Source organism: Citrus sinensis, chromosome 5, assembly GCF_022201045.2.
Source record: "Citrus sinensis cultivar Valencia sweet orange chromosome 5, DVS_A1.0, whole genome shotgun sequence".
In the NCBI taxonomy this organism is placed as follows: Eukaryota; Viridiplantae; Streptophyta; class Magnoliopsida; order Sapindales; family Rutaceae; genus Citrus; species Citrus sinensis.
Genome location: NC_068560.1, coordinates 24,718,808 through 24,729,710, shown reverse-complemented (window position 1 = coordinate 24,729,710; position 10,903 = coordinate 24,718,808). Strand labels below are relative to the sequence as shown.

The following is a 10,903-nucleotide window of genomic DNA, read 5'->3' as shown; positions in this document are numbered from 1 at the left end:
TTTATGCACATTTAAATTTCAGCAATTTATTTTAAAGCATTTTTCTTTTCAAAGCATGTTTGCAGACTGATCTGTATCAGATCTGCCATATAAATTCTACATTCCTCTGAGGCAAAGAGACCGGATCTCGATCCTCAGTTGTAAATCTTCTCTTCTTCCTCCATTCCTTCAGAGCACCATTTCCGGGATCCGGATCTGGTACTGTGTATGTACCCAAACCTTTAAAAGAACCTAATTTAAATCTGATAATAGCCCAATAAAAAGAATCAACCACGTTTAAAGTAGCTTAACTTTATTTGGTAAAATAAAACTAAGTTGGTATATCGGCTGGAAACCCGAACGTGCGGACTATTGATCTGTTCTAAGTCAGATCTGGGTCCAAAGGCTTCACTTTGTGTAGCATCGATCTGGTTTAACAACGCCACGTACCAATTAGTTATTAAAATCTGACTAACCACGTTCAAATTTGTTTGATCACTGTATGACCTAAAGAACTCCATAATCAAAGCTGGTAATTTATTATTTTAAAATTTGGAAAAGCCGATCCATTAATTGTTTAATTAGAGTTTTAATATTGAAATCCTACGAAAGCACATCCATCCTTCGATCCTATTTCCTTCTGGTATATATATAGTTGCCGCCATCGCCATTGATGCTACCGTGTCTCGCTGCCGACTACCATTGTACCGTGCTATTTTAACTCAAGAATTATATGAAAATTATCAGAAATTGACGATCTACAGATTAAAAAAAATTATTTGGTTGAAATTCTTGATGTTTGTCCGGATCTGGGAAAGTCAGAAAGTTTTCAAATTTCTTTTAATCGGATTTGAGGAAAATAAATTTATTTTTTCACTTGTATGATAGTATAATGATGTTGCTCATTGGCTGGCGACTCCAACGGTATCAGAGGCGACAGTGGAGGCAGTGGTTCGACAACGACTGCTTAGTTTGTATTTTTATTTTTTTTTAAATTTAATTAAATAAATAAAGTGATTTTATTAAATTATTTAAATCATTGCTTTAACTTTTACTAATGTAAAATTAATTATCTACAATATTAAATTGATAAAATAAAATTATAAATAATAATTATTTGATAACATTAAACAAGTTAATAAAAGATTGAAGGGGCAATTTTGGATATTTTAACTTCCAATAGAAGAGAAATTTAAATTCATCATTTTTTGGTGTGAAATATAAATTTTACATTATGATGTATATTAAATTTTAATGAAAATTAAATTTTTATAAATTATGATCAATTAAACAAAGGAAATAAGAAATGAATTTAAAATATTTTCCTTTCCCCTTCATCTCTTTCCAATTCATCACCACCTGAAGGAAGTTTTGATTACTGATAACAGTCGGTGAAAAAATTGCAAATTTTCATTTCTAATTATAGTTTGACGTCGACTGCTGAAATGTACAGTGAATCATCATCTGATCTCATGGGAAGTGCAAAAAGTTATCCAATGAAAATAGTTTTTGTTCAAGAAAATTTTCATCAAGTGACGGAGAGAATAAGTGACACAAATTGTAAGTTCAAACTTCTTGAACTACATTGAGATTAAAAATGAAGGTAGAGAGAGAGAGATGGAGAAGGAGGCAAAGTAACAGGATCATAAGTTTGCTATCTAGTTCAAAATCAACCAATCATTCAACCTGATGAAATTATCCAAACTAATTTTCAAAGCAATATCCTGCGGATGAACACTGTAAAAGATGAGTGAAAAATGTTGAAATGAGGGTTTCGTCTCTTCTATATGATTTAATTCAAAATCGTTACTCAACGCACTCTTAGGACAGAAACATTTCCAATTTTATCCTTTTAGGTCTTATTTAGTATTGAGGTGCTATAACTTTTTAAATTATATCTGTTGTGAAAAAAATTATAAATAATATATAATAAATATAATTTTTAAATAATAACTTTAACCAAATTAGTAAAGATATAACAAATGTTTTTGTCATAGAAGTGTAGAATTAAATTAACTTAGTTTTTAAATTACAACAATTAATGTTTATTAAATACTTTAGTGTTGCTCAAACGTTACCGTAATATCCCAGTCCTTATTTATTTATTTTCTTAAAATCTTTCGTTCTATTGGATAATCATCCCAAATTTGTGAGTATAATAGTACCTACCGTACTACATAAAATAAGTCAATGGAACTAAAACGATACTATAACCCACAACAAATATCACCCAATCTTTACTCACGTACCAGAAACTTGAAATCTCACTCCATCTTCACCCACATTCCAGAACTTGGTATCTCAGCATGCACAACAAACAGCAAATAGTACCCTGGAGGAGCAATCTCAGCTGTTGACGGCGCAACAGCGGCCAGATGATACACATAAGAAGTTACATGTGAAACCTCAAGGATCTTCAGCACCACCATTTTCTGATTCATTCCAAAAGAATGAGTCGTAAATGATGGTGCAATGAGTCTCACTGACACAACGCCCGCTGAAAGATACTCCTCTACCGAGAATCGCACCTGAAACGTTGCCTTGTATCCGATTGTTTCATTCAAAGACAGGATTTTTGGCCGTACTGTTGCATACTCGGCTGATAAATATGGCGGCGAGTAGGCCTCCAGGCTTAAGTCTGTTGGGTACACAACGTTTGTAAAGTTGTAATATATGTGAGGATTGCTGCCACCTATTAGTACACGGCCATCAGTTAACAAAATAGCAGATGAATGATACATTCTTGGCCTTGTTGATGGTTCCATTACCGAGAATCTGCGGCTAGTTTGTTCCGATGGACGGTAGATGATCGGCCGGGTCATTGGGCCCCGAGCTAGCTCCCATCCAGCAGTGCCCAATTGTGCCCCGTTGATGATGATCACGTCCCCGTTGGGGAGAAGAATCATGTCACCCATTACTCTAGGTAGTGGCATTTCTTCCATGACCCAGCTAGGGTTTGCATGGGAAACTACGAGCCTTCCGCATGTAGAAATTGCACGTATAAAGACTCCTTGTGTGGCTAGTGCAAATGAGGCGTTTTGCGCACCCCCACAGATCATGATCTCAGCTTGAACGCTGGTGCTGCCGTTTCTTTCATCTAATGGAAGCAGAACTGATGAGCCTGTGCTTGGGTAGTTACGTGGATCAGCCCCGGGGATTTCAGGATACTCTTTCAACACTTTGTTTTGCTTGTAATCAAACAATATTGATCTTGTATTAGCAAAAATGAACAAGTTCCCGTCCGGTAAAAGGTGTACAAATGGGTACAAATTATTTTCTGCATAATCTCTAGTCTCCAATAAGAAATGTAGCATGAAAGTTTGAGGAAAAGATAAATCTTCATCACTTTTTGGGTAAAATTCATAATTGAACTGTCTTCTTCCCCCAATAATAATTATGCGACCATCGGGTAAGATTTGGTTAGTAGCATACCATCTACGTTCTGATAAATGCTGTGGTAATTCGATCCAGTCGCATTGATCATCATCACATGGGGTGAATGTACGAACAACATGGTCTCCGTCATTGTACCCGCCGGATTGGACTAGGGTTCCATTGGGAAGAACCGAGCCAGAAGAGCACCAAGTGTCAGTTTGAACCATAAGAGGCCGATATGCGTTGGTCGCAACGTCATAGAGGATGGAGTGGGCGGTGCAATCAGTGTGGAGGACGGTGTCGTAAGGGTCGAAACGGCAACGGCCACCGGAGAGGGAGAGATTAGACTGGCCGAAGTCGGTACGGTCAAACATGATGACTCTGTTGTCATGTAGGAGTTGCATGTGCATGGCTGAAATGCCAATGCTTTCGTGTAAAAGGTTCCATTCACCTTGGCTGCCAGCGTATGGAGGAAGGACTTGGGATGGAATTAAAGGAACGAAAATGAAGTGGAATGAGAGTTGAAGGAAGAGACATTTGATGCAGAGGAAATTGATGAGCATGGTGGGTAGAGGAAAATAGAGATTTTGGAGGGCTGTAGTTGAATTACTAGGTTGCGCTGGTTGTAAGAGATGGGGTTGGTGGAAAGTGAGAGTTGATAATTAACATGAACTATATATTAGCTAATAATGATAATATTATAATTAGGAAAGCTTGGAGGAAACAGCTGGTGTTAATCTTGGAAATGTAGCCAAAATAGAAGGCTGCAGCAATTCTTGAGTGCATCAGAAGCTCAAGATTATGATAGAGATGCATGCCCCTTTTCAAGCTGACACATACATAGCAAGGTTTATGGCTTCTCCGCAATTAGGAAGCTTTAACGAAAGGGAAAGTAGGGGCAAGAAAAAAGAGTTATCTTACATAAGAGCTAAGAAGTAGTACATGCCCTTTAAGTTTGGTTTTCCTTTTTCATTTTCCCCGAATTTTTGGCCTGCAAATTAGACTCCATTGTTGGAAACAGCCAACGTATGTAAAAAATTCTCATTGACAAGGTCGTTTTATGGGCAAAATTTATTGCAATAGTAATGTTTGAATATTTTGCTCAGAACTTCCACAAGACAGCATGATTTCCCTGTAAACTTGATACCAGCACCAACTAACGATTTTATGAATTCACCATTTGCTCACTAGCAAGAAGTCTAAATATCATTATGGTTCTGAGATAGCTGCATTCAATAGCGATGATTTAATTAGGTCCAACTAGACCTGCCCCTAATCCTAAATGAAATGTAATGATGTAAGAGGCCCATGTAAACATAATAGGCTCGAATGGCCATTTCTTACAATGAGAATATATTTAATCCCTGGTCCAACAATATGGAACAAACTTACAATCATGGAATCAACTCGAACATCATAGTACACTCACCAAAATTTTTTAACAAAAATTTTTAATAGAAAGGTAAGGAAGACATAAATTAGGAGCAGAACAAAAATGGCCTAAGAAATATACAACAGATGAAAAGAGCAAGTTAAAAGAATTAAGTAAAAAAATCCCACGGTAGAGACTGGAAAGAGAGGTTCAATCTAATTCCTTTTACCCTTTCTTTTAGATGAAACTACCGTCCACCCATCTTCTGCTTCCGCCGCCACACTCGGCCTCACCTCACTGGCTTGAACATTAACTGAATTTGACTGCGAATTCGATTCTGGTGTATCCACCATCATGTTGGATGATTCATCATCGTCATCTGTGCTATCATCATCATCATTGTCACCGTTCACACTCTGGCATGTAGAAAAGATCCGAAACAAGAAAGGAGTAAGAAATTCTTCTGAAAATCCTGTTTGATTCATGTTAAAGTCGATACAGAGACTGCTTTCACTTGGAAGAGCAAAAATACATAACAAAATGAAATTTACTAAGCAGAAAAAAGGCTTTCATAAAAGGGACATGACAAAGCTTACCTGTCTGATATGTGAACCAGCAACTGCCTGCGGACGAGTTTCCCTCAGTTTTATAATAGACTCATAATTACCTTCCAAAAATTCTTCATGCATGACCATTAATCTTTCAGCCACCTGCAGAGATCCAGAGAAAACGCAACATCAAAAAAATCAATGGCAAAGCCTGCCTAGAAAAACAAACACACTACAAATGATTAGGGGAATAACATCTGCACGAACATGGTCATTGCAGAATAGATACTTAAGAGGTACAAGATCAATATAGTGCTAAAACAACAGAGCAATTGAGTAATCAGCTTGTCCCAGCATAAATGTGACTGGATATCACTAGCATTATTCACACTCAGAAAGTAACAATTTTGACCCAACTACCCCTACATAATTCATGGAGGAGCTACAAGGACTTGAATGAAGATTCATTGAAAAATTTCAAATACATTCACATAGAGGCATAGATGCAGCCCAAAATAATTACTACTGAATTTGACATACTACACATCCAACAAATGGGATTAGCTAATTGGGAATAAATGACAAGAGCAGGTCGGCATACCTCCTCAATACTTCCATCCTCAATCATTGCGTTGAGAGAAAGCATACCTTCATCGAGAATGTTCTCTAGATCATCAATATAAAGAGTCTCTGAAGGAAGAAAAAGAGACCAAAATAATAATAATAATAATAATAATAAATAAATAAATAAATAAACAGAAAATCAACAGTAACCCTATCTAAGATATTATTCAATGAATATCAATACTAAACATGTGAAATCTCAAAACCAATGTAAAAAAACTTAATTTCATCATAACAATCACAAAAGGGGGGAAAAATAAAAATCCCTTTCTAATAGCGTCATATAAACTATAAAAATCGAAACTTTAACTCAAATTTGCAATTTATATCAAAAACCAAGTCAGCTAATCAACCAAATTATCAAATTTCAATCACAAATTCTCTTAGCGCCAGAAATCAAACAATTTTCAATTTACCTTTAGACTGAGTGAACCAGGCGAAAATATCGGAGCCGAGCTGTTCGGCTAAGGCGCGAGAGCCGCGACCGCCCCACTCGTTCTTGATGGCCATCTGAAGAGCCGACCACCGGGAGAGAACTAAAGATATGCCTTCACTGAACAGGGGCGCCGATTCTGGAGATAACTGCGGCGGGGGCCCCTGTGCTCCAGCACTTGTGTTTGCGTTGGCCATTATTGTTGTCTTTATTCAAGCTCTTTGAGTGCTGGTCTCAATCATCAGTTGTCTGTAAAACCCTAGTGAGTGCGTTTGGTGATATAAGAGAAGGGACGTGTTTGGCTTCGTGGATTAGTGTATTCGAGAGTATGGGGAAAAAGATTCTATGCGACTAAATTTGTGAAAAGTACCCTATATTTGATAAAATTGTTTTAAATAACAAATATTTACATATTATGCACTTCAGTCCCATTGGTTTTTATTATACAATTATTCGTGTGGGGGAGCATGGACAGGCATGGGTTGGTAAATTATACTCCCATTATAAGCGAGATCTATCCTACCTTTATAAATATTTATCAGAGAGGGATTAATAGATAAAAAAAAATTAGAATTTGTAGCTTTCAAAATAGAGGTAGTGACTAGTGTTTCACTATTTTGTCAATAATTTGGGTGACTTCATTATCTTATTTATCTATTTTATCATGTGTTGGAAATTTTTTTGACAATATACCAAAAATTTAAGCTCTATTTTTTTTTAACATTCGTCATTTGAGAAATGAGATCCCTAGTTTTAAAATCCGTATTTTACTGTAATGAGATTTTTAGATTTAGATTTATTGACTTTTTTTTTTTTGCTTTATCCCATAGTTTTGATGGATTGGTTTTTGAAATAATTGATTTAGGTTTTACTCACCTCATTTTTTTTTTAAACAAATCATTATGCTTATCCTTTAATTTGCCTTTAGAGAAATTATACATATTTACATAAAATAATAATTGCAAATAATATGAGGTATAAAAAGCTTTTATATCCATAAACACACATATAAAAATGTTGTATATCCAAATTTATTATATAACAATCAATCAAACAATGACATTCGCATGCTTAGTAGTTTTTTTTAAACATTATACGAGTGATACTTTTATTGTACCAGTTAACCAATCACACATCAAAATGTTACATATGTTGAGACTTGTGCTTACTTATTTATAAACATAAATAACTTGTATTTAATAATAATGGTCATCCCCTAACTAAATTTTGTCCTTCAAAATGTTATTTTTTCAATTAATGAAACATTACACAAAAATGACCACAAATTTACAAGCTTAACTAGACCGAGTCCACAATCGATCTTCATGCGGAAAAACCGACCCGTCTTTTATCTTCATCCAAGAAGCTCTTTTGTGGATACAACAAAATCAACATATTATGGAGCCCAACGCAATCTGCCACGTGTCATAATGTGCTATAACTGGCTCACTGGGTTCGCGCCACGTTTCACTCTGTAAACTAACGTGTCCAAATATTGCATGTCCCATGCACGTATAATAACCCCCAAACTTTTCTTCTTCACGATTGAACAAATTAAAAAACACCAAATCTTTGTCCTAATTAATTAAATATAAACTAAATACCAAAAAGAAAAAAAAGGAAAAAATGAGCCAGGAACAACCACGAAGGCCGATCAAGTACGGTGATGTGTTCTCGGTTGAAGGTGAGATTGCGGAGATGGCGGTGGCGCCGAGAGACGCGGCATTGATGCAGACGGCGGAAAACGCGATGCTAGGGCAGATACAGAAGGGAACTGCAGCGTCGATGATGCAGTCGGCGGCTGAGAGGAATGAGAAGGGAGGCTTTGTGGGCCATGACGACATGGCTGATGTGGCTGCCGGTCAAGGTGTTAGCATCACCGAGACTAATCTTCCTGGAAGAAGAATTATTACTGAGGAAATTGGTGGACAGGTAGGCGCGCGCGCATATATATATATATAGCCCTTTTGTTGAGTGTGGGTGTTCCCATATATATTTTTTATTCATACGCACGATATAGTTTTGTCGTTTAATAAAGTATTTTTTAGTATTATTAAATCGTATAATTTTTATAATGTATTAAAAATTAATTTTATTAAGTCTATGGTTGGTAAATTGTGGGTTTAGAACGGGCTTTTTCAAACTGAGGCCTAAATCTACATTACTGAAAATAAGCCTAGGCTCCTAAAAAATCCAAATCAAATTTGGATGGCCCGAGGCGGTCTGGACCGGTTTGTGTTTTTTATTAATTATGAAATAATTTTTAATAAAAAAAATATTTAAATTAAAGATAATTATCTAATATATAATAAAATAATAACTCAAATACATAAAATATTAGTAACACAATATAATAAATCATAAATATTTGTATGAAAAAATCATATTATTTTTAAATTTTAAGTTTATTTATTTATTTAAAATTGATTTATTTTTTATTTATAAATTAAAAAAAAATATGGGCTCCTAAGTCTTTATCCAAGTTCAATTTATGTGAACTTTACATTTTTCGATCCATATCCAAGTCTAATTTATGCAGGCTGGACTTCAGACTCGCGATCTTGGAGCTTTTTTGCCAATCTTAATTAAGCCATCCATCTTATTAGTGATCCATCTTATTAGTGTGTCCACATTAGAAAATTTTGAGTGCATCCATACCTGAGGATGCTTTTATACACATATATAACACACACATATAGTGTTTCTTAGCTAGTATCTGATAATTGTTTTATTTTTAAAATAGTGTTTTTGGAGATGAAGAATCTAGCTTTTGAAACAGAATATGTATCTCATTTGCTATTATTTTTTAATAGTGCACGAGTCGACACCTAGTTAGGAATTTAGTTTAGGAGGCAGATAACCTCAAAATTTTAATAAATCATAAGTTTATCGAGAGTACTTAAAAAATTTAAAAATAATATCTGATTTAAAAAATTAAGAAATCAAATACATGCATTTGAAGTTGGACTGAGTTCTGATTTTATTTATGCTTGTTCATAATCCTCTATAATTAAAATCTAATTACCTATAAATATTATCAAAAAAGAAAAATAAAATAAAATAAAATCAGCAGCGAATGACATTTGGTTCTTTAGATGTCTCAAATGGGACATTTTGGTCTAATGTGGCTACCTCTTGAACTGAAAACCGTTACTCAATTGTTTGGTATTGTTTTCTAAAATAGATAAAATTAGAACTTTTAGAAACATTATTATTTTTTTTTGGATATTGGCCAATTAAATACGTTTTTTTTTTTTTTTGGTTCTTCCTGTTGTGAAGAGTTAAAGAATAGAAATAGATGACGAGAGCAGGCGCTCGAATTTATGCGGTGTTCTTTATTACCATTTTTGGTTCCTCTAACACTGTTTCCCAAAACAGAACCGAAGAATCATTTTTTTTTAATTTCTGAAAAGGGTTTCCACTTGATTTCCGTTCGTTATTGTCGAAAATTAACAGGTTGTTGGGCAGTATAGCCAACCGTCGTCGCTGCAGTCCTTGGCACCGCCATCTTCGCACGGAGAAGTTAAAGGTGGTGGAATCACAATTGGTGAGGCTCTTGAAGCGACGGCCCTTACAGCCGGAAAGAAGCCGGTTGAGTGGAGCGACGCCGCCGCCATTCAAGCAGCCGAAGTGAGAGCCACGGGCCGGATCAACATAACCCCCGGTGGCGTCGCCGCTGCGGCCCAGTCAGCTGCAACCATCAATGCAAGAACGACTCGAGATGAGGACAAGACAAAGCTTGCTGACATTTTAACAGTAATCACATTTCATCTATGAATAGAAGCAAAGCGATGCATATAGATGAAAAATTCACTATTGTTTGTATTCCATATATTATCTATCATTTAAAAAGAAAAATACTCTTACGTAACTTGAAAGAAGTTCTTTTGTGTAGAAGCACATTTAGGGCGATATTTTTGTTTGATAAATGACTGGTGAGAAGCGCTTTTAAAGTTGATTTTTCACTTCTTTTGTTACAAAAACATTGTTGGGGGTATGAAAGAAAAGAGAGCTGAGGTTCATTATTTAACATGAGTTTTGATCCAGGATGCCACGGCGAAGTTACCGGCGGACAAGCAAGTGACACGGAAGGATGCAGAAGGGGTGGCGGCCGCCGAGATGAGGAATGATCCGATGCTGACTACACACCCTGCCGGTGTGGCAGCGTCCGTGGCTGCGGCAGCTAGGCTCAACCAGAGTAATAAAAACTAAGTAGCCACCTTTGGCTACCAGTTTTTGGAAGTTGGCCACGTTCCTTTTTTTTTTTTTTTTTGGCCTTTTCCTTGGGGTTTTGCAATATTGCTACGTAACACACTATTTTTCCCAGCTTGTGATCACCTTTTGTATGTAATGAATAAGTTGGCAGTTTATTTAGAGTGCCTCTTCTTTCACATCGTTTCGCAATTTGGAGTTAAAATTTTCGTTGGCTTCTTTCAACATTACGCATGGGTATTTAGTTTCTTTGAGGAATAGTAGAAGAGAGAAATGAACCGCAACTTACAAGTAACACGAATTTTAGCATGCAATTTATAATAATTTTGTAAGGCTCCGGCTACAGGGAAAAGAATGAGG

The 10,903-nt window shown here is 35.8% G+C and overlaps 4 protein-coding genes across 5 annotated transcripts in view; 2 read left to right on the top strand and 2 right to left on the bottom strand.

Moving 5' to 3' along the window:
* The window catches only part of LOC102619574 (probable RNA helicase SDE3), a 90,884-nt gene that overhangs the window by 37,796 nt on the left and 42,185 nt on the right, over window positions 1–10,903 (top strand). The gene's annotated exons all lie outside the window — the stretch shown is intronic.
* LOC102618310 (aldehyde oxidase GLOX) lies at window positions 2,244–4,211 on the bottom strand. Its single transcript, XM_006471790.4, has one exon. It carries the CDS (start codon window positions 3,915–3,917, stop codon window positions 2,244–2,246), a length of 1,674 nt encoding a protein of 557 aa, XP_006471853.2. The 5' UTR covers window positions 3,918–4,211.
* LOC102617835 (pre-rRNA-processing protein TSR2) lies at window positions 4,666–6,632 on the bottom strand. Of its 2 annotated transcripts, none has more exons than XM_006471707.4 (4): window positions 6,315–6,632; window positions 5,876–5,922; window positions 5,323–5,436; window positions 4,666–5,142 (listed from the first exon to the last, which is right to left on the bottom strand). In XM_006471707.4, the coding sequence occupies exons 1-4, from the start codon at window positions 6,526–6,528 to the stop codon at window positions 4,942–4,944; spliced, it is 576 nt and encodes a 191-aa protein (XP_006471770.2). In that variant the 5' UTR covers window positions 6,529–6,632; the 3' UTR covers window positions 4,666–4,941. The 2 variants fall into 2 exon arrangements, with proteins under 2 accessions (XP_006471770.2, XP_006471769.2); XM_006471706.4 differs by having other exon boundaries at window positions 5,876–5,964; window positions 6,315–6,627.
* LOC102618025 (late embryogenesis abundant protein D-34) lies at window positions 7,626–10,729 on the top strand. The gene is made up of 3 exons (XM_006471789.4): window positions 7,626–8,263; window positions 9,788–10,087; window positions 10,379–10,729. Exons 1-3 carry the CDS (start codon window positions 7,958–7,960, stop codon window positions 10,541–10,543), a joined length of 771 nt encoding a protein of 256 aa, XP_006471852.2. The 5' UTR covers window positions 7,626–7,957; the 3' UTR covers window positions 10,544–10,729.

Coding starts and splice junctions, on each gene's coding strand:
- LOC102617835 (XM_006471706.4), bottom strand. CDS start 6,528: ATGGCCAACGCAAACACAAGTGCTGGAGCACAGGGGCCCCCGCCGCAG. Junction 5,965..6,314: donor CTGGTTCACTCAGTCTAAAG/GTAAATTGAAAA, acceptor TTCTTCCTTCAG/AGACTCTTTATATTGATGAT. Junction 5,437..5,875: donor AGGATGGAAGTATTGAGGAG/GTATGCCGACCT, acceptor GGATCTCTGCAG/GTGGCTGAAAGATTAATGGT.
- LOC102618310 (XM_006471790.4), bottom strand. CDS start 3,917: ATGCTCATCAATTTCCTCTGCATCAAATGTCTCTTCCTTCAACTCTCA.
- LOC102618025 (XM_006471789.4), top strand. CDS start 7,958: ATGAGCCAGGAACAACCACGAAGGCCGATCAAGTACGGTGATGTGTTC. Junction 8,264..9,787: donor CTGAGGAAATTGGTGGACAG/GTAGGCGCGCGC, acceptor GAAAATTAACAG/GTTGTTGGGCAGTATAGCCA. Junction 10,088..10,378: donor AGCTTGCTGACATTTTAACA/GTAATCACATTT, acceptor GTTTTGATCCAG/GATGCCACGGCGAAGTTACC.